The 23,101-nt window shown below is 39.3% G+C and overlaps 1 protein-coding gene across 1 annotated transcript in view; it reads left to right on the top strand.

Moving 5' to 3' along the window:
* The window catches only part of frem2b (FRAS1 related extracellular matrix 2b), a 60,122-nt gene that overhangs the window by 20,444 nt on the left and 16,577 nt on the right, over positions 1–23,101 (top strand). The window contains exons 3-6 of the mRNA XM_083913845.1: positions 6,508–6,654; positions 10,948–11,178; positions 13,627–13,752; positions 16,226–16,477. Of these exons, the coding sequence (XP_083769971.1) occupies positions 6,508–6,654; positions 10,948–11,178; positions 13,627–13,752; positions 16,226–16,477 (756 nt within the window). The remainder of the gene's footprint in view (positions 1–6,507; positions 6,655–10,947; positions 11,179–13,626; positions 13,753–16,225; positions 16,478–23,101) is intronic.

Raw genomic sequence — 23,101 nt, forward strand, 5'->3', positions numbered from 1 at the left:
GGTTGATGCTTTGTTTAAAAGCCATTTATAGTTAATCATATTGTGAAGAACAGTATTTATAAGAACACTGGAGCACCTTTTCTTCGTCAGATAGGGCACCTATCTTTTAGTGATTGTTGGTTAATGTTGCAAATTTGCTCTTGTTCTAACTATTAAGTATTTGTGCCTATGTACTGACTAAGCAGTTTAAGTAATTATCATTCATGGTGTCAGATTTTGCCTGCATAAAGCCGAACACAGAGAAGATTATAATGATTTATGTGATTTATTTTTACACTTGTAAAGTGGTCCAAATATGTTCCAAAAAGCCTCTGAAATATTGTCATTTCACCACAGCCAACATAACAAGATTACCATGTTCCCACAAAACTGTAATGTTTTGAACAAGTTAAGTTATAGTTCTGAGCGCAGGTTTAATACCGAGCACATTCTAAACAGCTTAAGCAAATGTTTATTCATATGGTCATTGGCAGTTTAAGAGAAGAAAGTAATTTCATCTGTTTTATTTCAAAGTTGGAAAGAGCACTGAGAATTAAATCACCTCTATAGTTATGATTCATATGTTAATCTCAAGGAACGTTCCCTGCTGAGAGAAAAAGCCTTGCTTCTCTAAACCTTGCATGGCTCTGACCCAGCACCTTTGTTCAGAAGTGCCTTTGGCCTTTTCTTTTCCGCCCCTCAAATGTCGCCTCAGAGTGACCAGAGTGGACACAGAGGCGACAGCAGTTAGAATGGACCGTTCGGAGCGGGCAAATTTATAACGTACCATTTCCCTGAAAGGCTGTGCTGTATAAATAGGGTTTAAGGCCTGTGAAATCATAACAGTTCTAAATCTCTCAAGCCATGGCCAACTCGTTACTTCTGATACAAGGCTTAGGGTGATTAGACCATATCTCTCTCTCTCTCTCTCTCTCTCTCTCTCTCTCTCTCTCTCTCTCTCTCTCTCTCTGCTCTGCTATGTGCTTTCTTTCCTTCAACAGGATTATCATATCCCCTTTCCCTTAATTGGAGAGGTAAAAAGTATGCTGGTATAGTCTGGTACATTATGAAACATCTTGTTTAATAAAGTCAATAAAAGTTGTGATGAATATATTTTCTTTGAAGCTTGATCATAGATTTTCTTTAGTAGTAGTATAATAGTATTTGCTATTGATTATTCTTGTATATGTAAAGTCTGCAAACCACTGTGCCTCTACATTTTTTTACATCCTGGAAGCAGCATGGAGCTAAAAATGTAAAACACAATCCTGCAACCACAGCAGAATTTAAAATGAACAAGATTAAAATCCTAAAGTCACACTAATGGCCCCTAGAGACTTTCTTCATACATTACAATAATAAACTCTGAGATGGAATGATAGGACAGTTTTGTAGCCTTATAGCCTTACTGCTTGCTAGACTTTAAGTGTAAAATGTTGTGCTAGAGGAAACATCTTGGAGTTTCCAAAATGGAAATGGATTATCCTGTGGGGACCATGAATAGTCACAGCAAATTTCATTAGGATATTCATTGTCATGGGTTTTCATGTAGGGAACATTTTGACCTGGATGATCGATCAACCAAATCATGAAGAGTCATCTTTTGGGGACCATGACAATTTATAAAATACTCCAGATTAATATAAAGCATTATGGCAGCCTGGTATGGATCAGACATGTTAGCAGACTGATGAATAGACTAAAGGTACTTTCAGAGCTAGGCTGTTTTATCCATTTTAACCGAACCCTCAAGCATCTTGTCAGATAGTCCGGTACGTTTGGGGTAAAAGCTCATTCAAACTCTGGTCCACCTGAAAACATGGGTATCGGTTTGCTTCCAAGTGCATTAAAGTCCAGTTGACTTAGGTGAAAACGTGATCTGACCTGAATAGGAAGTAAACCACAAACTGTCCTGCAATTCAATTCAATCTTGCACACAAGTTACAGACTTTAACAGATGATAACTGAAAAATCCATTACTTATAATGACCACACTGTACATAGCGCTTTGTCTCTGTTACCAGGACAACACATCGAAGTCTCTCCCTCTCATGAGGGCTTGGCCTCTCCTTCACTCATGGCTGTCTTGTCAGCTCTTCATATTGTTCGCCTTCTTGTGAACACTTACTGTAGCAACAACAAAGAAAAATAGTGTTGCTCCATTATTTCTGAGACTAGCAAGTTTCAGTTGGATATTCTGTCCAATAGACAAGCGTCCGTTTCGAGGATGTGACATTTGTTTACAATGTTTAGAGCAGCCCTGCATCTCACCAACTCATATCTAAGAACCGAAAAGGATTTGTTTGATAAAGATCCAAGGGTTTGATGAACTGTGTAGTTATTTTGTGTTCTAGTGGCTTAAACAATGTGCTTAAATCAGCTTCATAAGACTATTTGGTTCCCATTACAGATGGCAAAACTTCTTTCATTTTTTTGTATGCATGTAAACAAATGAAGTATGGAAAAAAGAGCTGCTTATTTAACCTTGATGCAGCGTTTACCGTTTGTAGTATGATTTAGTATTAGAGCAATTTACTAAGTTTTTACTTTGGCATTTTCTTATCATTAACTTTTCCCCATTCAAGAAAAAGGTAAATGGAAAGTTTTTTGAAACCTTAAGGTGACTGACTCAATGAGTTCTAACTGCTATTACATCCATAAAGTACACCCTGAGTCTTAGAACTGCTATTCGAGTCTCTTTTAGCTGGTGCTTTTAACCTTTGCGCTTATGATAGAAAGGGTTATATCCATAGTATATCTTCACCTGTTATCAGAGTTTACACATTTATTATGAAATAAAGCGTCAATGGCTTTGTTGTATTCTTGTGTGGTCTGTTTTAATAGCATTTGAAAGGATTCTTTGTGAATCTCACACCTAAAACTAACCTTATCCCTCTAGCATGCGAGCACTTTGCTGGTCATGTACCCAGCTGTTCTTCTATCCCTATTATGTTGCTTGGCATTTTAATGCTACAGTAGAATACAGTTATTGCAGATCATGGAAACTGTTTAGAACACAAAGTCCATCTGCAGTATATGTTCATTAAGTATTTTTAGATGCGTTATGTCAATTGAGCAGGATTCACAGACTTGTCCCAATTTATCCTGCCTAATCAGTCTGGTGCTGACTTTGTGGGCAAAGGGCCGCCTGTCTGTCTTTCTGTCTGCCTGGTTGAATGAACAGACGAGGGTCCATGGGGCATCGTGGCCCCACGATGCTTCACAGTGACCAAATAAGGGCTGTCTGCAACATGTATGCTGGGAGGAGACAGGGGCAAAATTGGCACCGTCCATTCTCACATTCTTTGGCTTCTCTAAAAAGGCTTCTGTCCCTCATCACATATATCTACAATATGAGAGCACAGACCTTGTGTTTAGAAGTGATGGTACAATTACTGTACAAATTTTTGTGAAAAGGTTCATGTACAAGGCTGGTTATGGTTAAGTGGTTAAAATAGTCGAGATGGACCCTTTGCTGACTATCATTTAGAGAGACATACTTTGCGAGTGCTAAAAAGTCTACTAGAAGTCAACAAGACAGTTCATTGCAGGCAGGCAGTCACTTTATTCAGTGAATGAATTAAGACATTTTTAGTAGAGAGTATATGGAATATGGATATTATACAGTCTAATATGAAGTTCACGTACCTTAGCTTATGTGATGTATTCACCGCATATGTTATGTACTGTGTATGTTATTGCACTAAACTGCACAGCAGTGCAAATACCCTTCAACATAAGATACTGATATTGCTCTGTCTCACTGCTGTGAGTGCTGGTTAAAGATTAACTCGGGTGTTTTCCTTGGGGCCTCTTTGAAGTGGACTTACTCCAACCCCTGCTTATCTTAATTAGAAAGAAATCTGGAGGAGTGAAGTGGTCCTCTGGAAACAAGCACCTCCACTCCCCAGCTCCCTGAAGGCCACACTGCAGGTTTTGCAGGGACTTGAAGGCCTCCAAAACTCAATATTTGCTCATGTCATGGTGGGATTGCATGTAGTTTAAACTGTGAACATATTTTTTTTCTTCCGAGGTTTCAAAACGCTGCTGGATATATCCTCTTCAGATCTTGCTGGATATGAAAAATGAATAATTAATAGAGCCACTACGTGTTCATGAATACCGTTGAAAGCAAACAGGTGTTTATCTTGATTCATCTTGAAAGGAAGAGCTTCTTCTTTGAGGCTTAGCTTGACGTGTCGACTTTTTCGGCAGTGTCATGTAAAGAATTATGCAAAATGCAACCATTCCATGCTTTTATTCAAATGGATGAGGTACTTTGAGATAAATCCTACGGAGAAATGGTGTTACAATGTCCCTGCCTGAGTGTGTGATCGTGACATAAAATATGATGCATATTATTTATGCTACATTTTCTAGAATTATGCTTGGGATCAAGTGTATCCACCATGTTATAGCTATATCAAAGTCTGTGCCAATGTGGGAAGTTAGATAAACAGCCAAGACCTTCTCTGTTTCCATTACCTCAGAGGTGGAAGGCCTCCTTCACGACTCAGAGATCACACATGCAGTGTTTGTCGGTGGCATGCGTGCCATGCGGCTGGCTTTAATCCAAATGGAGTAGGCAAGTGCTGTCATACAAAGGTCACCTGTCTCCAGAAGAATGATGTGGAACACACAGGAAGCAAAAATCCTACACTGTGGTACACCTCAAGAATGTATGAGTTATAAAACGTATCACTTTTCATTAAAGAAAAACACTTTTTTTGTGAGCTTCAGTATAAAATAATAGTCTGTCACCCAATTTGTGTTGCTTTAAACACAGTGTTGGGCCAAGAGTTGTTTACCCTAATAAGTGTTTTATTTGCAACACATCCTTTAAGATTTTAGATTGAATTTTTTTTTATCCCAAGCTTTCCAAAAAGAGTAACAGAGATAATGCTTGTGTGTGGTTTTATTATATTAAACTTAATGCCACATTGACTTACCAAGAAAATTTTCCTGCTGTACTTTCAATTCACCCAGTACCTGTCCTTTATGATAGTTTTCATGCTGTTTCTGATGCAAATCATAGTGGAAAATAGAGAACTTTATGAAATGCATACAGCTAAATGGTTCAAACATGTTTTTCATTTTGCTGGACAGAAAAAAAGGCTTCCTGTCTCATTTTGGCTTAAACTTCACAGTTTCTGCAGCCTTTTGTCACGAGTACAGCTCTGTGAAGTTCACTCTGACATGATTCTACAAGTTCAATGGTATTGGCATGAATCTTCTTCTTCCCAGCATTTTTGATAAGGCCTATTATTGCGGGTAACCAGAACTGCAGAGATCCATAATGTGTTCATTATGGATGAATAAACTTTATTCAACTGAATGATTAAATGAGTTGTAGGCTTTGTATGAAACATGGGGGAAAAGAACACTTTGTGTTCCTGTTGTCCTTTTATAGCACACTGACTTTGTCCTTTTGTCCCAGTTATGGCTCAGTATTGTCAAAAAGCATTGACTTTTAAGTATTAAGACCCAAGTTTACTATGTGAGGAATTATGGCCACTATTAGACCGAAGGAAAAAGCTCAGAACAGGTGCAGAGAATATTTCACATGCACACACAAACTTAGACACACAAACTCATAAATGCATGCAACCTCACACATAATAAAACACCATGGATGAATGTGTATAGGTCTCACCCTGGCCATAGAGGAAGGAAATGGACACAGTGCAGCTGAATGTAACAGATTTACTGACCATAACAACAGGGGTGGGGTAGAGACTCGCAGTCGTGCCTAACACAAACAACAGCAACACTCTGAAACCTCTGAACAATATCCCTGCAGCCTCCTGGCAGTTTTACTTTTGTTCCACCACTTTCAGAACTACCAGATGTTTAGCGGCTCAGTCATCTGTATCTCAACATCCTGATCCAGTACAGCAGCAGGCTGCAGTTCTCACCATGCAGTCTGGTGGATGCATGCTGAGTCTTAGGAATCAGTCAGTGGATAATTATTTAGACTGCTAGTCATTGCTTTAGAATTTAAAATTAAAGTGTGGTGTGGTTTCTGTATGAGTCAGTGTGCGTACCTGTGTGTTTGATGCCTGTGCATGTGGCTGTGCTTTGAGTGTTTATGGTCATATAGTAGCAGTGATGCCCTCAAGAGCTGTAGACTTTGTAGCCTTTGAATCCAGCTTCAAAAAGATATGGATAAAATAATCCAGTTCAGACAGGAAAGCGACTGCTTTTATCTTAATTAGAAATGACGCAATTAGACGGCACAAGCACTACTCCTTCTACATAAGGGCTGTGCACTCCTTATACCTCCCACTGAGTGCTGGTTAGGAGTCTCAAAGTCAAGTCCTAAAGGTATTAAGAAATCACTAATAAGGGGTAATGAAAATGCCTGGGCCACCCCAGAAATATGGCTATGTTCATTTTCAAAACATGTTTTGTATTCTTAAATCTCAGTGAGTCTATTTATCTTTTCCACAGTGTTTTCCCTTGCTGTGTGATGAGTTCTATGGAGCCATTTTAAGTTTCTCTAACTTTATCAACTGTATTTGTTTGCAGGAGGCAACAAACTGAAGAACCAGCAGTTCGGTCTGAACTGGGCTTGGATCTCTTTGGAGAAGGAACACTATGTGGTGGATGAAGAGGTCAAGTTCCTGGAGGTGGTGCTGAAACGTCGGGGCTACTTGGGGGAGACTTCCTTCATTAGTAAGCACACCCTGCCTTTGATTTCATTAACCAACTTAAAAAAAAGTTACCATGAGACTGCAGCATTTAATTTTTTCCAAGAATTTCTATTATATTTTATTACAAATGTTGATCTTTATCTGCATCTGGATCTGCACACACACAAATCAAAAAAATTAATAAATGTAATATATAATGAAAAAAATATGTCTGAACTATCAAATACGTAGTTCATTTATAAACATTTTCTAAAAGGTTCATGTGCAAGATTTTTTTTCATCGAGGTAAGTAGACCACCTGAAAATATGCACATATGTTTCATTTGTATTGACACGTAATGATACTGAATATGGTCCTGGTTCCACACCGCAAAGTACCCACTTGTTGCTTTGCCCGAGGTCTAACCACCAACTTTCACTGAAACAAAATGAAAAACATACATGCCTGTCAGAAGATATTGATTCCCTTCAAGCCATTTCTGTAATGTTTTATTTTTTAAACTTTTTGAACACCTAACTGTTGGCTTACTTTTAGCAGAGTGCCAGAGGCCAGAATATTGATAGACAAGCAGACACACACAAACACACACACACACACACACACACACACACACACACACACACACACACACACACACACACACACACACACACACACACACACACACACACACACAAACACACACACACACACACACACACACACACACACACACACACACGCACACACTTTGAGACACATTCCTGAGACATCCATGAGTGCTAATGGCTGTCTCACTGTCAAATCATCAAGTGCATGAGGGCTCTCTAGCAGTCATTTTTAGCCCTTTCTTAACACTTTCTTTGCATTTCTGCAGACTAGCATAGAAAACGATAAGCAACAAGGACTGGCACACAGCTGTTCAGCCTGGAATATTAAATGCACATAGAAAAACTACATTAATATTAAAGATTAAAGATGGTACATAAAAACACATGAAATCAGAGGAATGCAAGCACAGGCTATATTACACCTTGTTTATTTGGCATTTCTTTACATTTTGCTTAATGATGCTGACAAAAACAGAAAATTGATTATTTTGATTGATGTCACCTCAGGTGTTAAAATCTTTTTTGGCTGTAAAGAAGGTAAACAAAATCTAAAAGAAAAAGTCCAAAACCTAAAATTTACATACAATGTTTTGGTGTTGTAAAGGTAACATGACACTCGGCAAAGTGCTGTCCCATTCCAGTTCATACCATATCAAGCCCTTTCAGCCACAACCACTTTCCGGGCAAAGTCAGTCAAGTTGTGAGGGGTTTAGGTGGGGGGCATTGGGATTGGGCCTAACGCTTGCCTAGACACCCTTTAGGGTCACACAGGTCACACACCTTTCACCTCCTCTCGCCAGTATTTACGTTCCAATCACACAATAGCAAGAGCACAATGCATGAAGGACTGCATGTGCACATGAGAAAGGTCACCCAAAGTTGGCAGCCACGGAAAGGCGCCTTTCCAGATTTTAGCTGAAGAAATTTACTGGCCGTAACTAAACAGACAATAACTTTTAACACTGTTTAAAAACCAAATTGCTGTAAGCATTCATGAGTGGCAGGGGTTCTTATTACTGGCACCATTGGCCTTTTAGTGCCACCATTAATTCTGTCCATAAAACTGAGGTGTGACTTAAATGGCCTGATGTTAAAGGTCAAAACCCATAGGTTAATTTGCTCTACTGCCATCTGAATCTTTGTATGTACCAGAGCATTAGACTAATGACACATCGTTGAGATGATATGCAAATTTTGCTGACCTTTTAATGCCTCACACGGCACAATTTCTGTCACTAAGTAATATAAAAATACACATGTTAAGGCAGATCCTCACATGCTCTACAGATATATAAGCAGATATAGCCGCTAATAATCCACAATGAGAAGTAAATAAGTGTGGTAACTAGAATATTGTTGTTCATGTTACGGAGACAGTACAACAACAAAAGAAATTGAAATTCCTGTGTGTGCATACAATCATATAATCGTCCTTTGCTTTGTATTTCTGGAGCATGGCTACTGTTTTATTAATGGTTGCATCATAAATTAAAGCGCAATTTTGAACTTTGGATACACTCAGCGTTCAGTGCCCAGAGTAAGCATGCCTTGCATTTTCATTTTGTCCAAAATGACTGTTTTTTTTCTTTCCAGACATTACTTTAGCTTTTCACAGTGCAGCTTTCTTATGATTGAAGCAGCATGAAGGAGAATTGTAATAGATGAGGGAGGATGATGTACCTCTTCATGTTGGTGATGGAAAGCACACAAAAGAAGCTGCAATTTTTTCTAAGTCAAAGCCATTTTGTGTTAGAGTGCCCTCAAAATACCAATATCAAGAAAGTTTCTCTTTCTAAATGCAAACGTGGTGAAAGCTTTTATGTTGTCCATTTCTCATTACAGTAAGTGAGTCCATGTTTACAGGCATTGATTCTTTGATTATACACAACTCTGTTCTTTTTCTTTCAGTCTTATTAAATGGGCTTGGATGTATATATACTTTTATTTATAGCCAAGAAAAACATTTTGCAGACCTCACTTAGAGAGTGAACAGAAAGTTTTTTTTGGTGTGCTATTAGAATAATTGGAATTGTAATGCACCTGTCAAACATTCTGTCTTTTTCCTGCCATGATTAGGATGTAACAAGACGATGTTTAAATCTTCAAAAAGTAACTTAACAGCTAATTAACTTGGGTTTCAGTGAAAAACATGTTACCCAAGAAATAATTAATGTGGACAGATTATTGTATCATACATGCTTTAAAAGCATCTCTGCAGTGTTCCCTCTGCAGGCACACAATCTACAGCCAATGTGCTGTTTGTCTCAGTGAAAGTAAAAAACTAAACAAAAACACAAGCATGCTGTACTTTTTCACGGTAATTATTCAAAGTTTCCCTCTTCCTCTGCTCCTTTGAGGATAGGAGAGCAAAAGCAAAGCAAACTATTGTTATTATCCAACATTAACAGGCCACCAGAGCAGCCTGACAATTCAAGCCACCCACCTGCCTCAGTGTTGTGATAAGATTGTGACTGATCCCAGGCCAGTAGCTTCTCATGGAGACTGGGAATATCTATTCTCTCCCAGCCCCACCTGAGTGAACACTGATCAGAGGAGCCCACTGGTGGGCTACTGCTTCACTGGTCAATGTGCACAGTGTCGGTGTCACCAGTTTGAGGCTACAGTGAGCCCACCTGCTGCGAAGCCTCAGAGTGACTGAATGATCAGGGCCATCCAATCCAGGCATTGTGCAGGAGCAAATCATCCCCTCTCCTCTTCTAGCTACTCTTTGAAGATTGCTGATTTTTCAAGCTCCATTGAGCTTGACCATTTTATCTCAGCACATATGTGCAGGGACCTTTTCCTTCTGTCTGTTCCTACATATCAAAGTCCACTTTTTATTTTCATCAAAGAACAGAATGGTAATTTTCTTTAAATGCCAAACTCATGCATTTCTCAATCTGTGGTCTTTTGAAGATCTTGTGTGTAGTCCTGATGTGATACTTCAGTTTCTTTTTCTCTTTTCTTTATTCCTACCACAGTTGTGAACAAACAGCATTTTTTAAAAGTTCCTTTTACTCGTACTTATACTTGTGCTTCTTATATTCAGTCATTTCTTGTTTTCTACATTTATGGAAGCCTACAAGATAGCCTTGGGGTATGCAGGAATGTTCTTTTAATTTACTGCCAGAACCCCTGCTGCTTGTTGCGTGGCTAGTTAGGAAAGTCAATGGAGAGGCTGTGTAACACTTTACCGGCTTCAGTGCTCCTGCTCAACAGGAATCCTGACAGTGTCACAGCTATAGTGACTGTAGCCCCCATCAAACAGCTCGTATGCTGAAGGTCAGACAACGGAAGTCTGCCCCCAACCACTGCTGCTGAGATCTGGCTGACATTGGGGGTAATTGGCTTTATTCCCAGGTCCAACCATAACCATTTGAAACCCTGGGGGTGGGAAACTGCACCCAGAAGATGGGATGATATTGTCAGGTTAGACTAACTGGGATGTGACATTTTCCTGTTTTTTTATCGTCAATATCTGTATAACCATGACCTTTCATAGTCACACAGATATCAGGATTCACAGAATGCACATAGAGTACATTGAATAAAAATGTGTTTATTAAAAGGTAGAAAAAATTATATTAATGGTTGCGTGTACCAAAACCTGGCCATGGTGATAGATTCTATGAAATGCCTGTTGGAGGAAATTTTGATGTTCGACATTCAGATTTAGCAGATGTTACCTGATTATGACTACCCATTTTTCCATGTCTTTTCTAAGGTATTGGCACAACGGATGGCACTGCAGAAAAGGACAACGATTTCCGGGGGAAATCTCAGAAACAGGTGCAGTTCAACCCGGGCCAGACCACAGCCACCTGGAAGGTCCGGATCCTGTCAGATAGCGAATATGAAGTGTCAGAGACCTTCAAGATCGTTCTGTCTGAACCGGTGATGGCAGCCCTTGAATTCCCAGAGTCCGCTACTGTGGAGATCCTGGATCCTGATGATGGTCAGTAATGATAAATGTTTAAATTCAAATCAACCAATGTATCCTCATGCAGTACATCAGGTTGTATATCTTACAAATAGTTGTGCATAGCCAATGTTCTTGTCAGTTTTTCCTATGAATTTGAAGCAATCTAAGCAACAAAACTACTAAGGTTCAGGGAAAAAATGTGGTTTTGGTTAAACTAAGTACGTTTTAACTACTTGCTAAGGTTCTGGAATAAATTGTGGCTTGGTTTAAAAGTTTGTCATGTAACTTACATATTTTGGTGTTCGTTAAGTACGCAAGTTATGAACAAAAGTATGTCCAAATAAGTCAACACTGACTTTTTCTTTTACTCGGGACAAAAACAGCAAGCTCCTGGGTGAATGTCCCGTGATCGTGACCGTGATACTTTTCTTACTTTTTGTAGGTGTAAGTACAAACAGTTAATGAGAACAATCTTAATTACTTTGCTTAAAATATTGATTGTGCTTAGTTTTAGTGAAATTAAATGAGGTCCTTCTTCAAAACTAGAACCCAAAACCAAAAACATAGAAAGGTTTTTTGTATTATGGGGATTTTGTTGTCTAATAATGCAACACTCAGGTCTTAAGGTGAACTACTACAATGGACTTGGACAGCAGACCATTTTCTAGCTGTGTGAAATATTTTTGAGTGTACAAATATTGACAATCATACAGAAAGAAATCCATTGTAGAAACAGTCTCAATGACCAGCACACCCATGATAAACTAGTTGGCTACTTTAAATAGCAGCAACAACTAGCAGTACATGTTTTTTGCTGTGGGTTAGAATATGAAAAATCTATTAACTATAAGTCCTCAGAATAGGCTTAGCTATAGCAGAGATTAAAGCTTAGGTCCAGGAAACATGCCCTCCTCTCAGCTGGATTCATGTTTTGAAGAAATGTTTCGGTCCATCTGCCTGAGAGCATCAGGGTACATAATATGTTAATTACAAAATCAATTCACATGAAGACTGAATGCTGAGAGGAACTAACATCATCCTGAACCCAACTTGATTATGCAAATAGCTACATAATGAGTAAAAAGCAAACCACGTATATGGGCAGTATTTTCTTTCCTCTAGTGTAGATAAACAAGGTCAAAAGGATATATGGAGATAACCACACTGACCTCCTTTGCATTTGAATGAGCTCTACGAGAACAGATGAACTTTATTTCTGAAAACAGCTTGACTGCGATAGAGCTGAGTTAGAGAACTATAAATATGGATAATGCTCCTCCTCATCCCATAGGGCTTCATTGAGTGAAAAGGAAGTATTTGCTGTCAACAATGTATGCTAATTAGCATGTTAGTTGGAACATTGTTTCACAGAACATCAGTCTCTGGAGGGCAGTAAACAATACTGGCAGCTATCTCCCTGCAAATTGGGAAATTATATTTGGGTTTCCTTACGCCTTTAACAGACATTGTCTTCATACAGCCATATGTCTATTATCATATCATTATACGGTTTATGGTTTCTAAACTTTTAACGTATTTTGCCCTCTCAAGGTCAAATACACTCTAACGGCTCATAAAAATATATTTTCTGTTTCTTTTCTCTGAGAGCAGAAAAACAGAATAGCCCAGAGGCTGTCACCATGAAACTGTGAAAAATAAATGATTTCACACCAGACAGACTGAAGTCGCTCAGACTGAAAGCGGCTTAGTGTTTGAATCAAGAAGTGAAGAGTGGCCATGTCATCCTATGCATTTGTTGGAATGGTCCTCAGGATAGGAAAGGACAGGTCAAGCTCTGTTGACTTACCAACACCTCATTTATGTGGGTGACCATGATAATTGCTAAAGCCTCTATCTGAGCTCTGTGGATTTCATGGTTGAAATGTTGCAGGCTCATTACCTTCCTGGTTGTTATATGTAGCCCAGAGAAGGACAGAGACAAAGAGGTGGAGAACTGCCAGTTAAACTGTTGAGTCAGAAGAAAGTTTATTCCAGCCAATTTATGTGGGCAACTAATAACAGACTTGTGGAATAAAAATTGTGTGAGATGCTGATTTTTACTTAATTACATTTTCATTACAGTACATCTTTATGTTATTCTGTGCATTACTGTAAGCCAACTCTAGGTTGGAATATTTGCTACAGGTAAATAAACAGTATGGTGGGTTTTGATTAAACATGATGGAAGCACCATCAGTACAGTATTAATGAGAACTGTCATTGGCCCCAGTGCGTATACTGCAAGCCTGTGTATTAAATTTTATTCATGCAAATAGTGTCACATGGTTTGATGCTTTTCACTTTCCTTCATCTTTGATCATTCAGTTCAATTCACTTGACATTCAGTGTGTCACATTCAATCAGAAAACCAATCAAACACAAGCAACTTCCTTGTACCAAACGTAGGATAAAATATAAATAAAAAAATATTCAACTCCAGTAGGTAATGATCTAATGTGTGTTGATTTTTCTCATATACAGAGTCAACAGTGTTCATACCCTCAGCTGAATACAACATAGAGGAGGACATTGGTGAACTGCTTATCCCAGTGCACAGAAGTGGAGATATCAGTCAGGAGCTCATGGTCATCTGCTACACTCAGCAAGGTAACACAACAACTATGTAAATTTGAGTGGTAAACTGTGTATTTTCCTGAATAGAAATGATGATTTAAGTGACAATGTTTCTCTAGGGAATAAGACATATTAACATTCTCTAAACAGGTCATGATGTGAACGTACACCACGGTTCAAATGTTTGAAATCACCCTCTATAGTTCAGGTTGTTCGTTCATTTAGTGTGTATTCCATGTATTTACTTTGTGGGTATTAAAAGCAGGGGGTATAGTATAAGACAGCTGATCTACACCTAAGTTGGCAATTTGGGGTGGAGGATGGCTCCCAAAACACAGGACTTTCACCCAGGCCACTGGCAAATGGGGTTTGTCTCCCATTGGTGTTCTTGCCCCGAAAGTATTGAGCCAAACCAAAAACCTTATTCTAATCCTAACCAAGTTGTTTACGATTCATGCCTATACTTAACCAGTCATGTAACAGTAGTTTTGGTGCCTAGACCTAACTGACACCAAATGAAACCATCATGGCGCACATTCGGCTGGTCACCTTTTCATAGGATATCTTAATATTCATGCTGAATTTAAAGATTGGGATTAAAAACAGTAGATACCATAAGTGGTATTTATGTTCGAAATAGTCTTGGCCCTAAAAGAAGAAGAATTAAGTGATTCAAAGTTCAATTTAGTCTATCATGACAGGCAGTGGCGGCTGCTGGTCATTCAAGGAAGGGAAGCTAATTTTTCCAGCCTACATCATAAATTTGCTTGTTTACCCTTCGTTCCTTTTCAAAAAAATGATCTGTTACCTTGTTGTACCAACTAGGCATCTTTTCCAGGGACTTGACCAGTGTCCTTTCAATGGCCAGCAGAGCTAGGCTTCTTAAACGGCCTTGGCCCAGCTGGAGCTACTGTGCCAGGCTACTGTGTGTCCGCCTCCCCGGCTCCGCAGCTGCCCCTGCTCGTTGGGGAAAGAAACCGCAGAGTGACTGAACAGAGTCGCCAAACACAACGCTAGACGTTTTTAACAAAGACAAAGTTGCTGGGGATCTGTAAAGTCTCAGTTCAGAACAACAGAATGAAAAACTTTTCCGGTGGATGTTTATTCTTCAATTCTAGCCTCAGACAGCTCATCCAATCATCATGCAGAAGCCGAGCGTCCGGGCCAGTTCAATGCCCCATACACCCCCAGAGACGCTGAGCGTCCGATGGGTGGGACAAAGCCCAGCATTTATCCAATGACTGTCTAGTTTCTCCGCTCTACACTTCCCCATTGAAGACAGTAGAAGCTGAGCAGGGATGAATGAGAAGGAAGTTGCCCCGGTTACCTGTGATAAGTAGCTGATTCTGAACAAAAGATGAAGGCTTTCTAGCGTGTATTTAGTCAATGAAATGTACGCAAAGCAATACATATTTGACCACTTTTTTTTTTGGGTGACATTTTAGGGGAAGCTGAGCTTTCCTTGCAGTCTTAGAGCAATTGCCACTGAAGGAAGGAAAATATCATGCTTTGGGTTGAAATTAGTGTGTCTGTTTTGTAGTTAAGTTTCAATTTGACATGGGACAGGACACACTGCAGTGACCTGACACTTGCTCTGAGCATGTCATATTAATGTGACTGGTTTTACATCGAAAGTCAGTTGAAAGCCTGACTGCTTACAGACTAAAAACGTTTCATATCAATGCCAACATTTTTTTCTGGTGACCAGGCTGTATGTGCCACTGATGTTTCCCGATCAGCTTCCAACATTGCTAACCCTAGACTAACCTAATTCTATTTTGAAGTTTGAAGAATAGCTTTTCTAACACACCTGCTGTTAATTGCAGTTTTTCATGGCTATTATTATCACAGTGAGACAGGAACATGTTCATATTTAGATCTGCACACAATGTGATGCAAGCTTCCATTTTATTTTAGTGGTTTCTTCTCTTCTTATTGAACTGTTGCTCAGATGTCTCTTTGTCTCTTTCTGTATTAAGTCTGGTTGAACCCTCCATGAATTTTTATAAAAACCTTCATTTAAAATAACATCTATCTTTTGTAAACTAAAAGCATGAAAGACCATTCAAAATACATTCTCTCAGCCATCTGACTGTACCAAATCAAGCTTTTGTGGCAGGCAATTACAGACCTTTGAACAGTAGTGTTCATTAAACAAATGTCAATGAATAATAATCATTTTTTTAGGACACCATCGTATTTCAGTGATGCAGTTCATGAAAAAGAAAATTCAGGAAAGAAGCAAATCATATTTATGTATTTTTTTTTTTTTATATATATATATATAAATAAATACGACGATGTCCTAAAAAATGATTATTATTCTTTGACATTTGTTACAATATATATATATATATATATATATATATATATATATATATATATATATATATATATATATATATATAAATAAATAAAATACATAAATATGATTTGCTTCTTTCCTGAATTCTATTGTTGCTGAGTCATTAATGGAAAAATGTAATTCTGTTTTCCTCCCACTCAGTTTCGGCCACGGGCACCGTCCCCACCACAGTGTTGTCCTACTCTGATTACATCTCCAGGCCTGAGGACCATCACAGCATCCTGCGCTTCGACAAGGGAGAGGTGGAGAAATCCTGCCGGGTTGTGATCATTGATGACTCCCTTTATGAAGACGAGGAAAGCTTCAATGTCACCCTCAGCATGCCCATGGGGGGCCGTCTGGGCTTAGAGTTCCCTGCAGCTAGAATCACAATCATCCCCGATATGGAAGATGGTAAGATGACATTTCACTGATCATGAGTGCGAGACTGAATGCAATACAGTGTCAAATAGTCTATGCAGGTACAAGAAAGTAAAGGGCTTTGGTTATTGAATCACTATGTGGCATTTAGAGGAGGCAGTGTGAAAGCTCCTTTGCTAGAAGGGCTTTTATCTGATTTATTTTGAGGTGTTATTGTATTTTTGCAATCATATATTTTATACATGTAGCCTAATGGATTATCACTGACAATAGTCTAGCTTTGCCACACACGACTTCAGTGCTGGAGCAGGAACCGGCTTCCCCACTTGTACATTATAGGCTAATGAAAAAAATCTGGCTTGTTTGCATTTCTTTAAACCAGTCACAATCCTCTTAGGTGGCACTAAGCACCAGATACAGCAACAGTGCCTCTGCAAAATAGTGACAGGAGGGAACTGAAAACTCAAAAGATATATAAAGACATGTGTGGACTGTGTGGTTAGACTTGCACTTGAAATGTTGTAAACTTTTATCACAGAAGTGGAACAGATTGGTACATTTGTCAAGTCAGTGTCACTGGTGCACGCTGCTGCCAGAGTTAATAGATGTGCTAAATCAACTGTGTCTGACGATGGCTATGTCAGGAAATGGATCAACATCAGGAATGAGAGTCCTGGAGTTGTTGACAAGTTGTTTTAGTCCTGTTACTACAAACAGACTCAGACTCAGACTCAATGAAGACTAGCTAAATGTAGGTTGCTCGAAGGTTTTTGTTGATGTTTCCCATAACAAAGGGGTTTGGAGTATGGTAACATGCAGACAGTGGAAAGGAGGAACAAAGCCTGACAGCACTATTCTTCCATTGAGCCAGACTACTTTGACAGTAGCTAAAAACTGTGTAATATTGTATAAATGTAATCGATTATCACTTTGACACATTTGTTTTGAAAAGCATGTCAGTGCTTTTTTTTGCTGAATTGATCCAAATAGAGACATTCAAACACTCAGTCGAGTGGGCAGACAGACACCAAATATGTTGGTGTGCATGTATGATTTTTTTTCCGGTGTGTGTTTGTGCTTGTCTGACAATGTCTCGGAGAGAGTGTGCGTGCCACCAGCCTGGAGGCGAAGCCTTTATCTCGTATCTGCAGGCTCAGACTGGAGGGCTGATAGTCTCCCATATCTTCCTGACGCTTCTTTGTTCCCCAACACCTGATGGCCCATTCCTCAGTTACTTATCACTCTGAAGATCTCCGGAAGCACTGCTGTGAAGTCAAGAGTCTGTGATCGCAGGCAGGCAACACTAGAGCTGAAATATCCGGCATGATTGCTGAACCGTCTCTTTTCTCCTTGAATCAAAACCCGTTTTAAGCAACATAATTTGGTTTATGATGCAATATTCAATTCAGCGTTATTTAATTGCTCGGTTTAAGTAGTCAGAATATCCTGACCATTGGGAAATGAATATTTTTTGCATGTAACTGAAGTAAGATGGCTTCATTGAGATTTATTTTAATCTTCTCCAACTGCTGACATTACTCAGAATTAGAGTCTTGCCGCGGTAGACCCTCCCATTTCATAGTACTGTACATGCTGCTGAAAACATCAAAGACTTAATGTGAATTGTAAAAAATATTTGATCCAGATGACAGTCTAGTTTGGGGAAAGTATTGTGCTGGGATAGTGTGACATCCGTCGCGTCTCTCATGCGCCATATCTCTGCTATCTGCTTTGCAAGGGCATCGTTGCTGCTCCTGGGGCTCAGTGCCACCCAACACAATTGCGGTTTGTTTAAAGAAATACAAACAAACTACAGACGCTATGACAGTCCACTCCGTAATAAAACGTTGTGAAGGTCCTACTGTTCGCAGCTTTAAATGCCATCACGATGACAACTGCTGAAATAATGGTAGTAACTAAGGAGAACCTCTTGTTTAGCACCAAAAACATGGTCTACTTTATTTATTACAGATACACGCAGGTTTCTTGGGAGATTCTGTTAGCCACACTTTATTGTTTTTGGCTAGTCCATTCTACTACCGGTTTCCGGTATATCAAAATAAAGGTCTTGCTTGCAGCAGTAGCATTACACATTACACTAAGGATTTGAGTCATCTGTCCATAAACCTTGGCTGAGGTGGTATTGTCCTTGAAGCTACTGGAGCAGAAGTTTTCAGACTGTGTAACATGTTGTTCTCCTCTTTTATTCACGTGGGACTCAAGGCAAACACACTTCTAGTGGATTTGGGCTGCTTGAGGAAGGAGGAGGTTACGTGGCTGGAATGTTTTCTTACTGTAACACGGTTTGGTGTAACCTAAGAGTGAGTACAGGTCCTTTTGACCTCCGCTGCTTCTGAGTATTGACTCCAGACTGGTAAGGCAGCTGTCTGAGACACACACATTTGTATTAGAATGTACAACAGTCAGTCCTTACGGCATTCAGCCGGCTTCACAGTGTTTAGCTGCTGCAGCTATTACATTTCCACAATCTCAAAGCCTTTATGGATGGCTCTGACTCTAAATGCAAGTCATGCATGTCATTACAACTGCCAGAAAGGGTATTGATTGGAGACATTATTGATTAATATCTTCCTATGACTGTCTCAGTCACATACAGTTGCATTTAGATCTAGGTTGAGGGTCAAGGCTGTTTGAGAAACAGGGAGGTTGATATATACAGCACATACTATATTAGGAACTACTAAAAAAGATAGGCCAAGTTGAAGATTGCTTTGTAAGTGATCTCAGGAGAACAAAGGCAAAGGGTTAATGGTTTAAGAAACTACTCCTTTAGTGAAGCTTTAGTTTTCTATTACTGATAAATAGCATCTTCATGTTCACGCCTTACTGCTTTTTCATAGTGTTGGAAGGCAACTCTATTTTATGATTGCCCCTGGTTAAAGAGAGTCAGCCAGTGTGAAGCTGTTATAAACAATGATTTGCCTCAGTAATCCAATTTTTGTAGCTTGAAAAGTCAATTCATTATAAAAACATATTCTAAGAAATGTTTGTGCTCTATATATTGGAGACTTCCTGGCATGCCTTTGCCTACATTAGATATCCTCAGTGTATTACCACACAGAAGCAGGAGAAAAGAAGGCACAGTGAGTTAGAATGAACTTGATTCAGACTGGAAACCAACCTGTTCTCAGGTTTATTACTTATTGTTTTCTTTGCCTCTGGCTTTGTCAGAATGGCTGAGTGACAATTAAAACCTGCTTATGCATATCAGTTGTCAGTAAGTGACACACTCAGAAGGGTGCCCCATACAGCATGATTGTAAGGGCCAGTAATAGCCTTGTTTTATGGAAACATCCTTTTGTGTGCATTTTGTTATTTTCAAATTCTGATTCTTACTGTGTCAGTGTGACGTTGACAAAAATTATGCCTGGAGCTATTGTCCAACAACTTGGCTCCTTATTATAACGACATCAGTACCTGACTAGCAATCAACTGCCTAAACCGCACACACACACACACACACACACACACACACACACACACACACACACACACACACACACACACACACACACACACACTGCAACACCTCCAAAGTATAATTTGGATTAGGTGCTGGAGGTGTTTAAGTCACCTGCATCCACAGAGTAATTGGAACGTGTAGAACGGGGAAAAATAAGGGAATGTCAAGTCTTCATATCTCCCTGAAGGAGGTGATAATGAAATGGCTTGAGTACTGATGGTGAAGTAAATAGTAAATAGCTCCTAGGCAAGTAGAAAAAGAACAATATCCTGTCTAGAAGAATATAATGGCATTAAGTTCAGCTACCCTGGCTTGGTACTAGATTTAACATATACCCCAGGTTCCTTTCCCAACTCTACGCCAGTATATATGGAAGGGAGGCGAATTGGGGCATCACATCCTTCTTTGTCAACCCTCTTGCAGCAGTAGCTGTCCAGTGGTGTACATAGGAAGAAGGAGTGGGGTGCCTGGCCGAGCACCTGTTCCTGCTAGCGAGAGGTCTATGCTGGGGCTCCCCAGGAGGGTTTCAGCAGCTACACCGAGCTGTGGGCTCAAAACTTTCTCAGAAACACACACCACTGATATCAGCAAAACTGCATGTCAACAATATGTCTTATTTTCAAGCCAGCAAACCAGAGTAGCACAATATGATAATGTTAAAAGCCACAGGGCACCAATGTATGCACTCCCTGCTCCGTGCAAACAGTCTTGGCCACCTACGTAGCTAAAAGCATGTGCAAGAAAACACATGTGCAAAAGAAGATGGCACTCGTATTGTCTGCCAAATGTTTGATATTACAGTTTTTCTCAATTGCTAAAACACTAAACCCTGTTGTATGAACCAATTTCTCTGTTGCCTGAACCCACTGATTGAATCAATCACTCTTTTGGCAAAACCACGAGCACTTTTCACCTGTTTAGACACAACTTCCCAACACAGTATGGATAGAAATCTGAGAGGAAGAGTTTGTGTGAGAGGAGGTTGAAGAGGTTGAGGTGGTCAAGGTGGTCAGCGAAGACAAAGAACAGTAATATCTGATGAAATCAGAGCTACTGTGATTGACCATGTTCTTGTCCATGGTATGAGCAAGAGGGAGGCCGGACAAAGTGTACAACCAAACATCGGTAGATTCACTGTGTCCACCATAATCTGAAGATTTAGAGAAGAGAACAGGTCATTATCTTTTTTGACATTATAGTACAGTATGTAAATGTTGAGAGCAAATTACTGTATGACATATTACAGTATATACTGTACCACAGTATACTGTAAGTAATTATATGTTTCAGTACATCACTGTGCCAATGTACTGTAGTATTGTAATGGAGGGTTAGTCTAACTGTCTGTAGGTCTAGTTTTCCATGTATATTTTTTGTAACTGCATGTTCTCTTTTTGTAGAATTGAAAGACTGCCACATGGGGGTGGGAGGACAGCTGGCACATGTGTACAAGTGGCAAATGCATACGATATCTGTTTGTTTTGTACAAGTGCTGCATGTAAATGCACAAGATTTCAGTTTTTTGTCTTTGTGTAAAGTGCTAAATGCACACTTTTTTTGTTTTGCAACATGCATTCAGCTTCATGTCCTGAGCATTGTGTGTTCTATCTTTCTATGTAGTGTTTAGTGACTGCTCAGTAGTGTTTTTAATTTTGATTGACTTGGGGCACGATTTGACAACAAAGTTCAGTTTTGGGCACAGATTGAACGGTTCTGAGGTGAAAGTTTGGTTTTGCAAGAAGAGTCTGAGGCTTTGTGAATGTAGCTTGAAAATTGGGGTTTGTGTTCACAGTTTAGAGAAAAGGAGAGAAGCTTTCAAGAGATGTGTCTTAGCAATCGAGAAAACTGTAATGTGCCTATTTATGAAAATCTAAATTGAAAATGTTTATGGCTTTTACAACTAAATGAGTTGATGTTTACTGCAATAATAACCAGTTCTGTAAAAACTGTGCCACAGAAGAGAAGGCATGTTTTCTTTCCAACCAAAACATTCATCTCAATTATTAGCACACCTTCAGCCGCAGAGAGAGAGAGAGAGAGAGAGAGAGAAAGAGAGAGAGAGAGAGAGAGAGAGAGAGAGAGAGAAAGAGAGAGGGAGAGAGAGACAGAGATTAATTAAAATCACCTTTGTTTGAATTGAAACAACAAAAAACCCTACTGAGTGGTTTCTAGACTTGAAGTTAATTAAAAAAAAAAAAGGTTTTAGCAGATGGGTTAAATTTAGTACATTTACTCGTGTTTCCCCATAAACTGTAATGATAATAGAGTTCTTGAATTCTTTGCCATTTGTTTTGATGTTTTAGTTTGCCTTATATTAATCATTCGAAGTACAGTCCCAAGAGTAGGGATAGGTGATCTGCAATCACAGTTTGCTGCATTGCCAGTATTTTGAGGAAATTTCTATTGAGAAAGCCATTTACAATCAAAATAGGCAGTTGGAAATGTAAATGTATGGCTTATCTAAATAAGCAGAAATAAGCACTTCATCACATTGAAAAATTCATGTAAAAAATACTGCCGAAGCAGTTTTGCTCATTGCTCATACATAATTATAAACATAGATATTAAAGGGATTGTTAACTTACCATAATTTATAAATTGGACTATTTGATGAAGAACAATCATCTTATGGTATATTTTGGCATACAGCCTGACATCATGCAATTGCTACACTGAGAATACAAGCAAAAAAAACAAGTTTTTAACAGCATGTTAGCTGTGGTCATCAAGGTAGTGTAAAGTTACAATATTTGCCCACAGTCACAGAGATCCATGCAGGTTCAATTCCCAACAGCTGGGCTTCCAAACCTACAACAAATGCAGTTGTCAGTAGGTTGCAAAGGTTGTGAGTGGTCATTGTCTGCCTGCTGCCCTTTTGATCTCTGCTGGTTGTTCAAGTTGTCTATAAAAAGTGACTCTTGTCTGTCAGACAAGGCAAGATTACCAAGGGGGCAAAGAAAGCCCAAGACCCCGAAGGTCTCTGAAAACCATGTCCTATATGTGTCACCCTCTTTGTGATAGTTTCATTTATTGAAAATGTGTTCTAAAATGTGCACCACTACACAGAAGTTTCAACTGACAAGAGAAGGGTGTTTTCCAGCATAGGAATACAATGCACCCGTACAGAGATTGGGAGGAATGGTTTATAAAAGGCACCAAGAAGCTACCACTAC

This window comes from Echiichthys vipera, assembly GCF_963691815.1.
Source record: "Echiichthys vipera genome assembly, chromosome: 5".
In the NCBI taxonomy this organism is placed as follows: domain Eukaryota; kingdom Metazoa; phylum Chordata; class Actinopteri; order Perciformes; family Trachinidae; genus Echiichthys; species Echiichthys vipera.